The sequence below is a fragment of the Sorex araneus genome, chromosome 2 (genome assembly GCF_027595985.1).
Source record: "Sorex araneus isolate mSorAra2 chromosome 2, mSorAra2.pri, whole genome shotgun sequence".
In the NCBI taxonomy this organism is placed as follows: domain Eukaryota; kingdom Metazoa; phylum Chordata; class Mammalia; order Eulipotyphla; family Soricidae; genus Sorex; species Sorex araneus.
In genome coordinates this window covers 358,136,419-358,155,133 of record NC_073303.1, presented here as the reverse complement: position 1 = coordinate 358,155,133, position 18,715 = coordinate 358,136,419, and the positions used below count along the sequence as shown (strand labels likewise).

Below are 18,715 nucleotides of genomic sequence, written 5' to 3'. Positions count from 1 at the left end.
TGCACCTTCAGAAAATGTCATTAGAGAAACGGGTCCCTCTGTTTAGTTTCTTACGAGGGTAAAGGTGTGTGACCAAGCACAAATAGTAAGTTCTGTAATCCTATGACAGTGATCTACGATACTGGTGTGGCTGTGTCTGCTGGGGTGGGCTGGGGGTCTCCTGAGGACCCTGTGGTGCCCGAGATTACCCGGCCTACACTGACGGGACTTGGGCCCTCAGGGCCACACTTGGTGATGCCCAGGGGACCATGTGGTGTGGGAGATGGGATGGGGGTGGGCCACATGCCAGTCATGAGCCTCCCCCGGTCTCTGGTCCCTCGGGTCCCGTTGGCGTGGGATGCAGATGGGCTCCCTGGATGCAGCTCTCGCTTTCTGCTTTCTGCGCCGTCCCGAGTCCAGCCTCCTCTTGTATCACTTTGCCCTGCCCGTGGCTGTTCCGGAACCTCCTGCAGATCTGAACCTGGGTCCCCACCCTGAGCCCGGGGGAACGGGTGAGGGTGTGCAGAGACGGGATCTCGCCTCGAGATGGCCAACACAGGCCTGTGTGGCGGGCTGGTCAGGTGCCAGTGACTGCGGTTTCATCACATGGTCGGGGACACACTGTCCAGCTACCCCCGAGTCCTTCACCAGTACCAAGGAGGGAAGCCAGAGGGATCAGGGGCTGGCTGCAGGACTGTGCCCCACCGGGGCACTCGAATTTGGGGAACGGCTGGATGGAATCGGTTTGCAGCTACCTTGATTCTCATCTCCCCTTTCTGGAGTTCCTGCCTCTGATGGGCAGAACATGGTCAGAACATGGTCTCCCCCTACCACCACCATTATATGTTTCGTCCCCAGCATGTGGCCCGACCCTCTTCGACACCCCAGCTCCACTGAGGGATCAGCCTTCTGTCCTTGTCTCTAGTGGAACTTTCACTCCAGTTTCTAACAGCTGACATCCCTTTCCTCTTATTATTTATCTATTTATTTTTAATTTTTATTTTTTGAATCACCGTGAGAGGAGTTACAGAGCTTTCCAGTTTAAGTCTCGGTCATACAATGATCAACACCACCCCTTCACCAGTGCACATTTTCCACCACCAAGAACCCCAGTATACCCCCTTCCCAACCCCCCCGCCCTCACATAGGCAGTGAAATCATCTGCCTATGTGGCAGATGATTTCACTTTCTCTCCACTTTGAGCACATTCAGTATTTCTACAAAAGACCCACCGTTATTATTTGGAATTTCCCCCAACAATCAGACCTGCTGAAAAGGCATGATTAGATAATTTGTTTTCTATTGCTGGTTGTGAAGAGCAGATGATGTCACGCGGCCGCAAAGTGGCAGCACGGTTTTGGATTTCTGATATTTTAGTAATAAGTCTGGAGGGATTTCTGTCAGAAGCCTCCGGGTTCTAAGATTGGTCTGTGTGCCTCTGGGATCATGGCCGTCCAGGAGCCAGGAGCTGTTCCTGGGCAGCAGCTCGGGCCTCGTGAGGACGGAGAGAGGGGCCAGTTCCACCCTCCATCCGTCTCATACCTGGCTGTCCAATAGGCTCTGAAAAGGTGGCGGCCACCGCACCGCCGGGGAGAAAAGGCGGAAGGGACAAACATCTTTCCCCACCCGGGGTGGCACGGCGCGGTAGTTTAATGCTCAGTCCAGATGCATTTCTGCCAGAAGCCGCTGGGTTCCGAGATGGGTCTGTGTGCCTCTGGGGTCATGGCCGTTCAGGACCAGAAGCCGATCGTGGGCGGCAACTTGGGGCCTCGTCGGGATGGGGAGAGGGCCGGTTCCACTCCCCCCCTCGTGAGGCCCTGCGTGTCACCGCTCTCTCTCTCTTTGGGCAGGGGCAGACGCTAGATAATTTATTTCCCATTGCTCACTGTGCACATCAGGGAAGGCTGCTGCGGAGCAATAGTCCTGTGGCCACACACTGGAGCCATGCTTGTAGAAGCTCATGGTCGCCGGGATTCCATCCCGGTGGAGAACGTGGGGAGACCGCACCTGCTCCATCTGGGGCGTCCCGGACATACCGGCTCCGTATGGGCCCAGAGGATTCTCCGGTGTGTGCCCACCGGCTTTTTTTCACTGCTGAATGCGGCAAGATGGTGCCGGGGACAGGTGTCTTATTTTTTTTTTAATGATACATGATGTATTTTTTATGATACATTCAAAATATAGAAATAGGACCCTTTCAACAAAATTTCCTGATGGTGGCAGACGGTATCTCTTCCTTCTCTCTCTAGTCTGATGGAATCCTCAGTGGTTTATACCGTGTCTGCTGGCTGGAGGGAGTTAGTGTGGTGTGTGGGAGCAGGACCAGTTACATGATGTTTCAGTTTGTCATACCTTGTATCTTTCCCACATTTAAAAACAAAGGGGGGGGCGGAGCGATAGCACAGCGGGTAGGGCGTTTGCCTTGCACGCGGCCCACCCGGGTTCGATCCCCGGCATCCCATATGGTCCCCCAAGCACCTCCAGGAGTAATTCCTGAGTGCAAAGCCAGGAGTAACCCCTGAGCATCCCTGGGTGTGACCCAAAAAGCAAAACAAACAAACAAACAAACAAAAAAACAAAGGGGGGAGGCTTGGGGTCACACCCTGTGGCTTTTCTTGGCTCTGTGCTCAGGGATCACTCCTGGTGCTCCTTGGAACACCCAGTGCAGGGCTGAACCAGGGTTCGAACCAGGGTTGGCTGTGTGCAAGGAGAATGCCTCTTCTCTTGAACTGTCTCTCTGCCTCCCTCTCAGTTTACTGTTGAATAAATAATCGAGTTTGTACTTCGAAAAAGAAATTAAATTAACATTGCATTTGTTGTCCTAGTTAATTTCAGTACTTTTTTTGGGTTATAGGTGAAATTTAATTTGAGTTTATTTGGAGATCCTGAGGGATACAATTAAAACAAAAATTGGAGTCCATCCTTAATTTTGTTTTTAGAGCGGAAGGAATTATACTGTAACTTTCCCTTATTTTTTTGGTGGGGAGGATTTTTTTGGTTGCCAACAGGAAAACGCAATCCCATTAAGATTTTTGGGTCATAGATCAGAGGTTTGGATCAACAAGAGAAGTGAACTTTTGGAAGATTCTGGTTCAGTCTTACAGGCCAGTTTAAACCAGAACGTCGGCGATGGCTGACTGCCTGTTTGTCCCTGTACGGGAACTCAACCGAGCATTAACAACGACCCGGGCGGGGCAGGACAAGGGGCTGGGGGGTGCTTCCCAGACACTGCGAGCTTGTGTGAGATCCTGACAGCCTTCTCAGCACCCTTGGGAGAGCTGGAAGCAGGAACGAGGAAGAGAGGGAAGTTGTGCTAGCAGAAAATGAGAATTCTGTTTGTGAAGGCTGACCAGCGGCAGGCAGCTCTTTCCCCGGCAGGGTTGTGAAGATCCACAGCCGTAAGGGAGAGCCAAAGAAAGCACTTCTGTGTCGCCTCCGAAAGCAGTTCATGATTATTTTTGTTGCAGATGGGACTTTGTAATTGTGTTTTTCTTTGCTTGTAATCCTGGCGCACAGGTGGTGGGTCTAGGGGTAGCAGGTTACGGAGCGTGGGAGGGGACGGAGATATTTTTTTTCAATGTTTCATTTTATTTGAAGTCACCTGGAGTTCCTCAGGAGTGGGCTGCAGGCGCGTTAGATGCCAGTGCCACTCCCTTTCCCAGCCCCTCGCCCCCCTGAGAGGCAGAAACTCCAGACTGTGGCTCTGGATCACAGTAGGGTTTTTGCATGACACCTGATTCCCTTTCCGCGCCCGCTCTCCCTCCTGGCCGAGCTCTTCCTTCCGCCAGCGCAGGGCTCTCTTCCCAGTTTATCTTCCACAACAAAATCTTGCGATTGTTGTTGTTCTGGGGCCATACCCAGTGGTGCTCAGGCTTTACTCCTGGTTCTGTGCCCAGGAATCACCCCTGGTTGCTTGGGGGACCATAAGGGATGCCGGGGATTGAACCCGGGTCAGCCATGTGCAAGGCAAACGCCCTCCCCACTGTACGACCCCATTCCAGCCCTGTCTTAGAATAATTGTTTTTAAAGATAAAATGTACAAATTAGGGGCCAGAGAAAGAATACAGCTTGCCAGGGTGCTTGCTGTGAGTGCTGCAGCTGGTCCTCTGGGCCCCTCTACGGTAAATCCCTGAGCACAGAGTCAGGAGTAAACCTGGAGCACCACTTGCTGTGGTCCCACCCCCACCCTGTGCCCACCAAGATATGGCAATCAGTGCCCAAGCAAAGAATCAATAGCTTCTGGGTGTACTTGTGTGTGTGTGTTTGTATATGTGTGTGTATGTGTGTTTGTGTGTGTGTGTATGTGTGTGTGTCTGTTTTAAAGTTCCTCAGCTCTGTCATGAACATTGTTTTGAATCCACTAAAGTCTATGCAATGTAGTTATCAGTCAACACAGTGTTACCCCAAATCCAGATTCCTAATAAAATGGAAGGGGACAGAGTTCTTCACAGAAAAGTTTGTGTATTTAAAAAAATTAATCTTAAAATCCTTTTTTTTTTTTTGCTGATTTCTCATGCTGGGCCTCTTGTTTCTCATGCACACACAGATTCGCTCACGCACACTCAGACGGTCTGCTCCAGCGGTGCTGGTGCTGAGGCTGCAGGGAGTCCCCCACAAGGGAGGCTGCTCGGAACTCCCCAGTAAGGGCCCCGGAGATGGTACAGTGGGGAGGGCATTGACTTTAAATGCGGCCTACCCAGATCAATCCCCAGCGTCCCGTATGGTTCCCCGAGCACTGCCAGGAGTAATTCCCGAGTGCAGGGCCAGGAGGAACTCCTGAGCATCACTGGACATGACCCAAAGAAGCCAGAATAAGTAAATAACCGCCCCCCCACTCCCCAAACTCAGTAAAATCATTCCCACCCATCACAGAAACCTGAACTATGCAAGAAACCATAACTTGCTAGGGTACGCAGGAAGTAGCTTCATAGTGTATGCTCATATACTCCATAAAAAAGTTAAACTATTAGATGCGAACAAGTGGTCAGCGTAAGGAAAAATGGAAAAGTAACTGTTGAGGAGCGGTGAAGGGACCAGGGTTCTACTCTTGGTCTCCTCCTGGTTGTGCTCGGGAGCCAGGGGTCAGTCCTGGGGCCGCCTGGCTGCCTGTTTCCCCGGATAGGAAGTGCTGGTGCCCTCCAGGGCCACCGTGGAGCGTGGGAGGCAGAGAGGGGCTCAGGTTGGCGCTCATGCAAGGCCTGAGTGCAGCCCCTCGACCTCCCCCGCCAGCCCTCTTCAGTGTCCCTGTGAGACCGTCCCAGTCCTGACCACAGGCCCCTGTCTGAAGACGCCTGAGGCTGGCTGGAGGGTCCCGAGCTGCCTCTTGGGTCCCGTCTCTGTGCTGCATGTTTCTCTCTGTACCCCTGGGAGCTCCCCGCAGCCCAGAGCGAGGAGTGGGTCCCGAGGCTTGATGGCCGAGACCCCCCCCCACACACACACAATGACATCTGCTTGTTGTAATTAAAAAAATTAGACTTTGTAAAGAGTAAAGCCTAATGTAATAGATGAATCTGTATCTAATCATGTCTTGAATTGTTTCTAAGTTGTGGTTGAATGCATTTGTGTGTCCTTCAGGGTCAAACAGTGAACACCGAATGAAATAGGAAAGGGTTCTTTTAAAAAAAAACAACAACAGTTGAAGAATTCACTTTCTTTAAATTAATGATAGGTTTGGGGTTGGTGGTGGGTCTCAGTGGCAGAGCCCATGCCTGACCTGTGACGCCCTGGGCTGGCTTGCTGGTACCACAGAGCTAGACAAAAGACACACACTGACTCCCGCCCCCCTCCCTACCCCCCAGTGGGTGGGGGCTTTAAGTTTCACTTTATGAAAATGGCACCTGTTGAAATCAGCGTGATTGTTTTCTCTGTCTTCTTTACATGAAAGATTTTTCAATGCTGAGTGATTGCTGTGTCTTGAAGACAGACCCCGATTCTGTGATGTGTTTATTCTCTCAGTAGGGAATAGATTTTGTTGGGTTTTGTTTGATTCTGGCTTTTTAAAAAAAAATCTTTATTTCTCTGTTTTGTGTGAAAGGCAGTTTTTGTCTATATCAAGGGGATTTTGTCTGTATCAAGGGGGTTTTTCTAGTCAGGTAAGTTGTGTAGAAAGGAGGCACATACCCTACTTTGAAACTGCTGAGCTAAGACTTGGCAAGTTGTTGAGGTTTAAGTATTTAAAAAATTGAACTCGGTTTGTTTTTAGGGTTAAAGTTACCTTTCTTTTTCCCTTAGATCTTTTTCAGCCAGTTTTGACGATTTGCATTTTCTTATTTGGTATCAGGTTATACATAAAATTGTCATATAACTGTGTATTTTTTTTTATGTACAAAGAATCATCGCAAAGACAGGTGAGGAGCTTCTGGTGATTATTTCTGCGGAGTAAGAGGTGGAATGAGGAGATGATACCTTTGACACATGAAAAATAGTCAGTATGGCAGTAACTGATGGAGTTGTTTTCCTTTCATGGCTGGAAAGAGACATGTCCTTTCAGACTTTGAAAGTCTAGAGAAAGCGTAGGCGTGCAGAGGTGCCCGCGCCTCTCGTGCCAGCACCCCCTGAGCTGTGTCTTGCTTCTGCAGCCGGCCTCTGGACCGTCTTCACCCTGGGCGGCGTGGGCAGCAAAGCGGCCGCCGCCCCGGAGCTGTCCTCCCCCCTGGCCAACCAGAGCCTGCTGCTGCTCCTGGTGCTGGCCAACCTGACGGACGCCGAGGACGCGCCCAACCCCTACCGGCAGGCCGTCATGTCCTTCAGGAACACGCAAGGTCGGTGCTTGTCTTCTCGCTACGGCTCTTCCTGGGGACCAGAGAGGGGGCTTTTGTTTCACTTTGGTCTTTCACCTCCTCTCGTGCATTATCTACTGTGGGGAAGAGAACCATCAACTTCCACTGTTTGCAGGTTGAAGATGAGAAAAAGTGAGTTTTTTTTTTTTTTTTTGCCCCCTGCATAGTCTCTGGAAAGTCAGATAAATCGGAGACGGGGGGCTCTGGCCCTTGGTGGTCATCTTCCAATTGCCTTTTCCTTGCAGTGATAACCGAGCCTGCCTTGTTGTGGTGAGACTCGTTACTGTTTTTGGCATATCCAATACGCCATGAGTAGCTTGCCAGGCTCTGCCATGCGGGCAGGATACTCTCGGTAGCTTGCCAGGCTCTCTAAGAGGGGAGGAGGAATCGAACCCAGGTCAGCCATGTGCAAGGCAAATGCCCTACCCACTGTGCTACCACTCCATAAATGATTAAATAATAAAATACATAACCTCACTTTATAAAAAAAAATCAAGGTTAATGTAGTAACTAAAACTTCAGGACTGTCCAGCAAAAATTAAGGTGGGTAAGAAGACCAGTTATTGGATATAGAAACCATTTTGGGGGCTTTTCTAGTATAACTTCTTGAGACATTGTAGATGAGGGTGCCAGCCAGCTATCATACCTTTGTTATTACTGTTCGGATTTGCTAGTGGTTCTGGGTATTTAAAAAATTCTTTGTTGGGTGGAGAGATGAGTCCAGAACCATGGTGGCCAGGTTTGATCCCTGACAGCACATGTAACCCCCGCCATGCTGGGCTGACCCAACCCCTCCCAGACCCCTTCCAAAATGTATTTTTTAGAATATACAAAACTCCAGTTCTTTGTACTGTCATGCTTTTCCAGTGTTTTATCTGAAAGGATTATAATTTTCTTTAATTTATCTTTCTTGACTTCCTTTATGACTAATGTTTAGCATACTGATTTTTGATGGTGTTAAAATTATGTTATTGTTTGAGCTATTATTTTCATAACTGGATTACCATTGGTGACTATGACTATTCATTTCAAAAAGTTTAATTTCAAGGTAGTTTTGTTTTTTGTTTTGGGGCCGTACTGACAGTGCCCGAGGGTTACTCCTGGCTCCATACTCAGCGGTCACTCCGGTGGGCTCTGGGGACTAGGGGATATCAAACCTGGCCCAGCTGTATGCAGGGCAAGTGCCCTGCCTGCTGTAGCTATCTCTCCACTCCCCCCTTTTTTTCCTTTTTGACACCCTATCTTAATAGAGTATATTTGGCATTATGTGGGAGGTTTTGTGCTCTTTGTTCTAAATGACCATCATTTAGGATGGTGGTCATTTTGTGTGCAGCCCAGACATTTCAAGGTCATGATTAAATCGTTGCATTTCAGGACCAAACTGCCCCATGTCCCTCTATAAGACCATATTCTCTTTATTTTTTTCTTTTTGAGTCACACCTGGCGATGCACAGGGGTTACTCCTGGCTCATGCACTCAGGAATTACTCCTGGAAGTGCTCAGGAGACCATATGAGATGCTGGGAATCGAACCCAGGTCAGCCATGTGCAAGGCAAATGCCTTACCTGCTGTGCTATCACTCCAGCCCCAAAACCGTATTCTTGTTGTCTACTTGGGTTGATTATGTTAATGTGAAATTAGTGATAAAGTTGAACTTACATATCTCAGTTCTTTTATTTTCATCTTTGACTTTCAGGAAAAAAAAGTTCTGTTGTATAGTTTTTTACATGATCCTTAGAAAATCATTTTAGATAGTACCAGGAAATGAATGCCCCTTGCTTGAGGCTTTTGTGACAACATTGTGTCTCTGCTATCTTCATACATTTCAGTTGGACCGAGATAATGTGGCCAGCTGCACTCACTACGGTTTCTGTGAAAATTCTCTCTAAAGTGAGGTTTTAGGTGGAGAGGACGGGGGACACCGCAGGGCTTCCAGCACTTGCTTGTACATATCCCACCTAGTTTCTGTCCTTGGAACCTTTTAGGAATGGTCCCCTGGGCCCTGCCAGGGGTGGCCCCCCAAACCGAACCCAAACAGGAAAGGACAGAACAAAGGAAGGGCTGCAAGGGAAACCGCCTGGGCCCGGGGCAGCACTGAGGAAATCTCACGTCCCGCTCGCGGTGTTTGTGTTCTCGTTGCAGACAGCAGTCCGTGCCCCTCGACCGCCCCCCACGCCTTCCAGATCAACTTCAACAGCCTGTACACGGCGCTGTGCGAGCAGCAGGCCTCTGACCAGGCCACGCTGCTGCTGTACACGCTGCTGCACCAGAACAGCAACGTCCGCACCTACGTGCTGGCCCGCACGGACATGGAGAACCTCGTGAGTCGCCGCCCGCCTGGCGCAGCTGCCCTTTCTTTGCACAGTACTTGGGCTGTTGGGTTTTATCCCCCCCTTTCTTTCCTAGGGGTGTGCGTGGGCTTGGCTGCCCCTAAGGGGAGGCCGCTCACTCCCGAGGGCTGATGCGTCAGACCCGGGCAGAGACGTAGGAGTCAGTGCTCGAGGCAGCGCCAGGGACCGGACGGCAGCTGCGCCACGCTCTTCCCTGTCCTGGAGGCTTCCTCGGTCCCCCTGCCCGTGATTCCGTCTCGCCAAGGTCTCCAAGACCCTCTGCTTTTTTCTGAGATTTTTTTTTTTTTTTAATTTTGGAGTGGGGTCACCCCTGGGGATGCTCCGGGCTTACTCCTGGCCTGCACTCGGGAATCACTGCTACCAGTGCTCGGGGGACTACACGGGATGCCGCGGATTGAGTCCGGGTTGGCCGCATGCAAGGCCCTCTTTGCTGTACTAGCTCTCGTGCCACTCCGAGATTTTTATAGGTTACAGGACTGGAATGTGGCTCAGCCATAGGGCATTTGCCTTCGTGTGTGAAGCCCTGGTCCTCGTCTGTAGCACCATAAACAAAGGAAGGGGGGAAAAGGTCTTATGCCCTGGTGGTTTTGTGCCCCTGCTCAGTGCCTGCCCACTGAGTGCGGGTGGAATATCCCCGGGAGGAAGAGGACTCCTGCAGACTGTTCTTGAAGGCTGTCTCTGAGCCCAGGTCACTCGTACCGGCGTCATTGAAGTGTCTTCCGTCTCTGGCATTGGTTCCAGTTTTGCTCATAAGCAGTAACTCCTACAGCTAATCATTGATTCCTTCTTCTTCTTTCTTTTTTTTTTTATCTGCTTTTTATTTTGTTTTGTTTTAGGGCCACACATGGCTATGATCTGGGGCTATTCCTGGCTCTGCACTCAGGAATCATTCCTGGTGGTGCTTGGGGGACCAGATGGGATGATGGGGATTGAATCTGGGTCGGCTGCGTGCAAGGCAGACGTCCTCCCCGCTGTCTCTCTGGCTTCAGATTCCCTTCTAACTAATGAGTAAATGCAAGTGTTTCTGTGATTAGAAAAGTGAGCTGCCTCAGTTCAGATTGTGTTTGAAATATACACTAACACAGCCGTGCTATTGGTGTGTGACCAAGATGTGAACATCTCTGAAGAGTCTCTGCATCAGTTTTTATAGAACCCAACCAGCTTTTTCCACCTCTATTTTTTTTTTCCATGTTAAAGACAAAATCTGGAGTACACATGGAGTGTTAAAATCCATCTGAAGAGAGCTGGCACTCAGCCATAGAGCTCTTGCCTGATGACCTGGCTTGGTGCTTGGCCTGGAGTGGGGAGCAAAATTGATTATTAAAAAAAAAAACCCAAAATCTATCAAGAGCAGATTGAAGAGTGGATTCTATGTCACAGTGACATCACGGACAAAGAGCATGAGAAAAGAACCTATTTGCCCACCAGTGATCTATGGAAAGATACTGGCTTATGTAGCAAAATGGAGCGTGGCGGCATTCTGTCTCCCTTGCCTGAATAAAAGCAGGGGGAGGCTTGTTACTGATGGGTTGGGATAACCGCACTGTTGTGAGTATTCTAAGGAATATGATGGGAATACACAGAAAGCTGTGATGTTGCCTGTCCTAAAAAGAGCCAGGTAAAGAGTGTTGGCCTATTTGTGATGACACAGGTGAGAGTTGTCTGATATGATGACATACATAAGACAGGTTTCGTTGGGGGTTTGTGGAGAGAAGGCAGGACTTGTTTCTTTTCTTCTTTGGTTTCTTTTTCGTGCAGAGAGTGCTTTGATGTCTTCCTCTGCCTTGTGCCTTCTGTAATACATGTTTATTGAAGCTTTGATTTGAAAATATGTTATTGGTAGGATATTCCCTGTGCTGACTCGATTTTTGTGAGTGACAGTCTTTTCTATTCTATAATTTTTGCTCTTCAGAAGAAGATGACATTTTGGGGCCGGAGCATTAGTACGATAGGCAGGGTGTTTGCCCTGCACGCAGCTGACCCGGGTTTGATCCCTTGATCCCCATATCCCACATGGTTCCCCTCTGCAGAGCCAGGAGTAACCCGTGAGCATCGCGGGGTATGATCCAAAAAGCAAATAATAATAATGATAATACTATTGAGCGCATTGCACTGTGAGGGTATGTTCATGCCGGCGAGGTGCGCAGCGGATGGGCCACTGCCCGGGACCTGGAGCTGACCAGCAGTGGCTGCCCTCGGCAGGAGCCTCGCTGCCGTGGCCATCTTCTCAGACTCACATTCACAGAGGGAGATTTTTTTTTTCTGCTGGTAGCTTAGCTGTGTGTCTACTGGAAAGAACTTTTAGTCACAGCATGGTTTGTGAGCTTTCTTTTTGCCATAGGAAGAAAAGTCTTAACTCTGAAGTCAAGTCAGAAGGTCCATCACAAAAATGCAAAGTTGGAACACGTTGGGTCTGATAATTAAAAAGTTGGACCAGTAAATCAAACGTTTTATTCCTTAGGTTTTACCAATTCTTGAGATCCTCTATCATGTTGAAGAAAGAAATTCACACCACGTGTACATGGCGCTTATAATACTGTTGATTCTTACAGAAGATGACGGCTTCAATAGGTCCATTCACGAAGTGGTAAGTTGCCGTGACTTGGACCCAAGCTAGAATGTCACGGACAGACAGGTCCCCTCCTGAAAGTTACTGTCACCTGGCCATGCCTCGCTTTTCCTTCTGGGCAGAGGTTTCTGTAAGAACCTGACTTAAGATGGTATGGATGGTATGTCTGTGGATTTATTAATCTTCTCAAAATTGTTTAGTAATTGGGGCCGGAGCAGATGGTACAGCAGGTAGGGCGTTTGCCTTGCATGTGGTCGACCTGGGATTTCAATCCCTGGCATCCCATATGGTCCCCCAAGCACCGCCAAGAGTAATTCCTGAGTGCGGAGCCAGGAGTAACCCCTGAGCATTGCTGGGTGTGACCCAAAAAGCAAAAAAATAGCTTAGTGATTGATGTAAATACTTTTGCTGTCCTATGGGTGAATTACTACTCTCCATTTCATTTCCAATTTTTAGTTGTGACAGAAATCATCACAGGGAATTGCTCCTTGTGTATAGAATAATTGAAAGGAGATAAAACAGAGGAAAGAATACAGAGAAAATTGTCATTATCAGTCTTATACAATTTTTTAACTGTGTCATAATTTGGCTTCAATTTTACTTTTATTCATGAGTTCCATTCCAATCCATTTAAATTTCCTTCTTTGATAATTTTTGGGAGTCTAAGTAATACATGTACATGGTTGAAGAATCTTAATGGAACTCTGTTCTTGATTACCATTTCCTAAAGAGAGACGGTTTTGACTCTGTTCTTCTTTTTTTTTTCTTTTAACTTTTTTTTTTTTGAATCACTGTGAGGTAGACCCTTATAAAGCTGTTCATGATTAGATTTCATGCAGTGTTACAACGCCCGTCCCTCCACCAGTGTCCATCTCCCAGCACCAGTGTCCCCAGGTTCCTTTCCACACCCCCCCACTTCCTACCCCCTGACTCTCTTCTTCTAAATAGCCTGGTTATATCATTCTTTTTTGATTTATTAGGTTTAGATACTAATGAGTATCCAAACCAAGCTGGCTTTAGTTTGGGGGTTTCTTTTGGAGGTAAGAGGGGAGCAGGCATGGGGCATAGGTCTTACTTCCAGGAGTGCTCAGAGCTTACCCCTGGCTCTGCGTCAGGGATCACGTCCGGTGATGCTTGAGAATCAGCTCGGGTCGGCACATGCAGAGCAGGCCCTGTGCCTGCCTTGCCGTGTCCCCGGCTCCAGCCTCCTCCGCTGGAAGATGAGCCATTAGCTCCCTCTGGCCCTTTCACGTGTTTCCCTCAGGGCTTCCAGCTCCCTGGAAACGTTTTCTTCCTCCGTCTTGCCATTGTTTATGGTTAACTGTCGTGTTACTATGATTGTGTTCATCACTGTGGCTCTGCTGTCTAGTAGTGTAAGGCAATTTCTCTCTGTGTACACGCTTCCAATCTTCTATAGCTCCTCATTACCCTGGATTTTATTTACATACAAATCACTAATTCAGTTGCCCATACTTTCACAGTACTGAAATGCCTAAATAAACTAAATTATATCACCTGATTTCTTTCTTTTTTATCCCCCCCGTCCCCCAAAAATCAAACTTGTGTTATGTTAGTAGCTGTTATGACACTGTGAAAATGAGTAGAACACACAAAGAAAAACAGTCAAGGGTGGCAGCTCCATTAAGAATTAGAGAGGGGGGCTGGAGCGATAGCACAGCGGGTAGGGAGTTTGCCTTGCACGCGGCCAACCCGGGTTCGATTCTCAGCATCCCATAGAGTCCCTTGAGCACTACCAGGGCTAATTCCTGAATGCAGAGCCAGGAGCGACCCCTGTGCATCGCCGGATGTGACCCAAAGAGAAAAAAAAAGAATGAGAGGGGCACAAGAGTGGAAAGACAGACCTAGTCTGCCGTCTGTTTTAGGAGCGGCAAACACTGACCAGCCTGGCCATTTTCCTTCTCGGCTGTTCCTTTGGAAACTTCACTTCCTGCCTTCAGTCACCTAAGGCTCCTCTCAGTTTAGTGTTTAAATCACAAAGGCAGTTTCCCCACAGCGGCCCTCCTTCTGCTTTGCTCCTCTTATCTTCAGGTTCAGCCTGTCTGTACTCTTTTTTTTGGGGGGTGGGGTGGGGGTGCTAGTGCCAGGATCAGCCCGAGGCCTTTCCCATAATGCAAGGTGAGCATCCGACCGCCGAGCCGCATTCCCTCCCTGGCCCTCACATTTTCAGTCTTCAGCTCTTCTCCGTACTGTGATTCTTTTTCACAGTAGCCTGGTTTTTGTTTTTCGAAATGCCCAATTCTTTCAGATCTCACCAGAGATTAAAGTTAAAATGAGATTCTCCCCCTCCCCCTGCCCTCGCTTCTAAAATTATTTGTTTCACTGGAAATCAGTCTGTTTAGTTGCACCTTGCTGATATATTTGGCAAACTTCTTACGAAGATAGCAAATGTGGGAAAAATCCCGGGCTGCATCCTCCCGGTCTAATCACCAACATTCTTGGGGTTTTACTTCCTCTACTTGTACCATCTTTGCTGCCATTTATACTTTGGCTCAAGTCCGAAGACAGTAGCCTAAACAACATCTGTAGGATTTCATTCATACATATTTAGGAGGTCACGCTAACAAGTATGCACTTGAAAAATAATCATAATACTATGCTTACAGTCACTGGGTATAGTCATCCAGTGAAACTTAACTCTATCCATTTTTGTCTTTCAGTGAGAAATCCTGCTAGTAACCCAGTTCATTTTCTCCAGTTACCTTTAAATTATCACTATATACATATACATACATACATATGTATATATATATATTTTGGGGGGGATTACACCCTGTGGTACACAGGGGTTACTCCTGGCTCTGCACTCAGGAATTACTCCTGGCAGTGCTTAGGGGACCATATGGGATCAAACCTGGGAATCAAACCTGGGTTGGCCGAGTGCAAGGCAAACGCCCTACCCGCTGTGCTATTGCTCCAGCCCCAAAATGATCACTATATTTTTGAGGGGCAGATGGGATCGATAACTCAGGTGGTAAACCACACGGCTGACCTGAATCCCCTCCCTGGCACCACATTGCTCCCTCCCGCCCACAGCACTCCCTCATACAGCCCAGGGCCCCTCAGCCTGCCGCCAGTGCCCTGGCCCCCAAGAGCACTGCTGGCCATGGTCATCGTTAAAAAAAAGCAAACCCAAAATCCTAAAATACCACTTTTTGAGCACACTGGTTTGATCCAGAGCCGAAGGTCCATTTAGTGCACTAGTCCTTAAGACTATTTTGTCATTGTTGGGGACCCCCGTCCAGTGATGCTCAGGGTGTACTCCTGGCTCAGCCCGCGGGTACTACTCCTGGTGGTGCTCGGGGGACCATCTGGGATGCCAGGGATCAAGCCTGGTCCCCAGATGCCCTCCCCACTGTGCTGTCTCTCTGGCCCTTCAGACGCTGCTGTACGAGGGGCCCTGTCTCCCACTCTGTGTGCCCTTCTCACGGGGACAGACACAGAGGCTAGAGCGGACTCCGCACGCCTCGTAGATTATTGCTCCCCACTCTTGGGTGGCGGAGGGCTGTCCCTCCCTCGGTGTGCACGACAGTCTAGATTAATGTCTCCCGAAGGGAGCTCGCTCGCTGCGGGGGGCAGAGCCCCGTGCTCTGTCTCGGTGCAGCGGGCAGCGGTGGGCCCCCGGTCTCCCGCACGGATGATCAGCAGAGCGCGGCTGTTCAGCGAAGAAGGCCGTGGAGGAGGAACGTGCATGGACGGGAACTCGGGGTGTGCCAGTGCGCCTCTGAGCTGGTTGGGGGGGTTGCCCTCTGACCCCTCTGGGCCGTTCCCGCCCGAGTGGGCTGCATTTGCACTCCTACCTGCCCCAGGGCCTTGGCGTGGACCCTGGGGCGGCCCGAGCTGGGATGAGCTTCTCGGACTATCCTGAGCCGTGTGCCACCCCCCTTTCTGGTCTTGGTGGTGTGCTGGCCGCAGCCTCGTGTTTCCTAGCCATGGAGGGAAGGAGGAGGAGAGGCCTGTGCAGGAAGGAGCTCGCATGGCCCACCGGGCTGTTCTGTTGCCCTCCCCACTGAGCTACCCCACCCCTCACCCCCGGTGCCCCGTCGCGGCCCAACGGGACCATTTCCCTGAAGCAGTGCTACTCACCTCGACTTTTCTTTTTCTGTCACAGATATTAAAAAACATTACTTGGTATTCCGAACGGGTTTTAACTGAAATTTCTCTGGGGAGTCTCCTGATCCTAGTCGTGATAAGAACCATTCAGTACAACATGACGAGGACAAGAGTAAGTTTGCTGAGCCGGTTTTCTCTCTTTGTAAACACATTCAGCTGAGGGCTACGAAGTTGGCCTGTGAACGTTGTGGGGGCAGATACACCCAATACCGTGTCAGTCAGGCTGCTGGCCGGCCCGACCAATGGCATAGATAGTCCACGACGTCGGTTTTTTGTGTACTGTGCATCGTAAACTACAGCCTGCCAGCAGAGTGAGCTAGGAAATGTTATCAAGGAAACACGTTTGGAGTGCTGTACTGTTTTAGCAATAATGCACATTTGTCATCTGTTTTTAAGAAACTTTGTGTAAATGTCAAGATGCCTAGTTGAGACCTGTGTTGTTTAAAGGTCAGCTGTATTTTTGAAGCAGTTGCAGTGTGTAGAGTGCTTCCGTTTCTCGTGAAGCGCCCAGGTCAAACATACCTCCACCAATCAGCACGTGTGGTGTGGTCCTGAGGTAAGGTGTGTAGTGTCCATCCCTTTTATTAAGTACATTGGGTGACCAGAGATTTTGCAAGGAATGGAAAACAGCCATGGAGCACAGTTAAGTAAAAGACTTAGTCTTTGTTACACGATCAGACTTGACTTGTCTTTTAGAAACAGCAGCAGCCAGGTGTAGAAGGACACGAACATGAGGAAATGTAAGCTCAGATGGTAAAGAGAAAAAGAAGGAAGAGGAAACCTGAACGCATTCAGGCGAACGTTGTAGGTGGTTGTATTTGCAGTACATCGGAACAAATTCTCATTCCTGTCAGTGTTGAGGCTCCGTGCGGAACTCATGGCTCAGACGTGCAGTCCAGCTTGCAAGCTCTTTGCAGTTATTTCCCTCGTTGGGAATAATGTGCATCTACGCCACAGCCTTTTATCTGAGACTTCTGGACCCAGATGTGCTTAGAGTGGGCTTCAGTTTAGATTTTAGAAAGAGGACTGCATTGCATATGCTACACTAGGCGTAGCCATTAGAGCGCAGTGCAGTTTTGAACATTAATATTCCCGCAGTGAAATACTTGAGTGTTTGCACGGTGCATGATGGAGACCAGCATCTCAGTCCCACTCATGCCAGGTGTCGCTTCCACCTGGATGTGAAAAAAAAATGGAGATTTCAGGGCGATGTGGGTTTTGGAATAGAGGGAAGGGGCCCAGGGCCTGAGCTTTGTGGCCCCAGAGATGGCCGAACTCACCCGCGCGTCTGGTTCCCCACAGTTGTCGCAGGAGGAGACCAGATGTGTGTGTTTCAAACTTGCTGTTTTCTAGAGACTTTCGGAACTTTTCACCCAGTCGGTGGCTGTGTGCTGTGAGCTAACAGCGGGACTCGGGCAGCCTGTTGCCTGCCGCTCCTCCAGCACCTGGTGTGAAGTTCTGTCTGCCGCTAGTCCTTTAAGAAATATGCTTTGTCTGGCAATGAATCAATAAACAAACAAACAAACAAACAAACTTGCTGTTTCCTGACAGGACAAGTACCTGCACACAAACTGCCTGGCCGCTCTGGCAAACATGTCGGCGCAGTTCCGCTCTCTCCACCAGTACGCGGCCCAGAGGATCATCAGGTAAGTACGGCCCTCGGGAGGCAGCGCCAGCCCGGAAAACCAGAGTGTGGCGTTTCTTCCCATTGTGATGTCTTCTACGACGGAGTTCAAAATTTCCCGCTGCATTTTTATTACCTTCATGCACGGTTGAAAGTACTTTGATTTGCTTTATTTTTTTAATGCAGCTTTTGGATGCCCGGTAATTGTTTGTGGTTTCCCTTCTTTCTGTGCCGTAGTTCTGAGCGGTGCGAGCAGCTTCCACCCGGGGTCGTGTCAGTGAACATCGCAACCGTGTAATTTTGTAGAACATGTGCTAGAGAATTCTTTTCACAGCCGCTTGCCATTGGCTTCGTTTTCTAATGATGATATAAAAATAATTTTTCAAAAACCTTGCAGATTAGTAGTTAGGATGGAAAAATCATCTCACAAATTTGCCAGACAGTTCTGTAGGTTAGCTATTCGTTATGGTTCTTGCCATGCTGTAAAAATCAACAGTGCTCCATTGGCCTGCTGGGGAGTCTCCGAGGGGACCCGCTTGCTTGCCTGCCCTTCCCGGCTGCTAGAAGTGGCCTTGGAACGGGCCCCTCCTTCCGTTTTCAGAGCCAGCTGCACACACCTGTTGAATCCCTCTCACACCTTCTCTCTCAGGCCTTTACTTCTGCTTCCTTTTTCGATCATGGGGGTTCCCTGGCTTGCTTACTTCATACCTGAGTAATCGAGGGACATGTCTTCTCTTTAGGTTATTAGCTCAATCAAAACCATGGAATCCCCTTTTCTACGTAAGGAGAGGTGGAGACTAGCTCACAGAACTAGTCTGGCCCCGATGCATGATGGGACAGGCGTGCAGCTTCCCCATCTGCCCATCTGCCCGTATTGTTTGGCCCGTGAATAGTTATGGACGCCAAATGGCCCTGAGCGGGACAAATGCTCCTCGCCCACATGTCCACAGGTCCGTGGGGTTTGAATGCAGGCATGTTTTGTGGGAGACGGATTTCTGCCTGCCGCAGCATTGCTAGAAACCCACCATTTTCCAAAGACGAGGAGCAGTTATTTTCAAGGAAAGGTAATACAGTGAAGATGAATGAATATCTTTGGCAGAAAATTTCGACATCTGTGGGTGCTACTTGCTCTTCAGGTAGGTAGGATAATCAATTTTGTCCTCACAACTCGCACATAAAGTGTTTGTTCAGCAAGTCATGAGGTCAAAGCTTTGCTGTTAATTCTTGGTTTTTAGAGTATCGTCAGTCTTAATTAGTTAGAATTAAAGTCTGATGGTTTTTG

At 49.1% G+C, this 18,715-nt stretch overlaps 1 protein-coding gene across 4 annotated transcripts in view; it reads left to right on the top strand.

Moving 5' to 3' along the window:
* DYM (dymeclin) overlaps window positions 1-18,715 on the top strand; it is a 292,576-nt gene that overhangs the window by 97,149 nt on the left and 176,712 nt on the right. For all 4 annotated transcript variants that reach the window (XM_004616126.2, XM_055127709.1, XM_055127710.1 and 1 more), the window contains exons 9-13: window positions 6,558-6,740; window positions 8,901-9,079; window positions 11,571-11,696; window positions 15,808-15,921; window positions 17,361-17,455. In XM_004616126.2, the coding sequence (XP_004616183.2) occupies window positions 6,558-6,740; window positions 8,901-9,079; window positions 11,571-11,696; window positions 15,808-15,921; window positions 17,361-17,455 (697 nt within the window). The remainder of the gene's footprint in view (window positions 1-6,557; window positions 6,741-8,900; window positions 9,080-11,570; window positions 11,697-15,807; window positions 15,922-17,360; window positions 17,456-18,715) is intronic.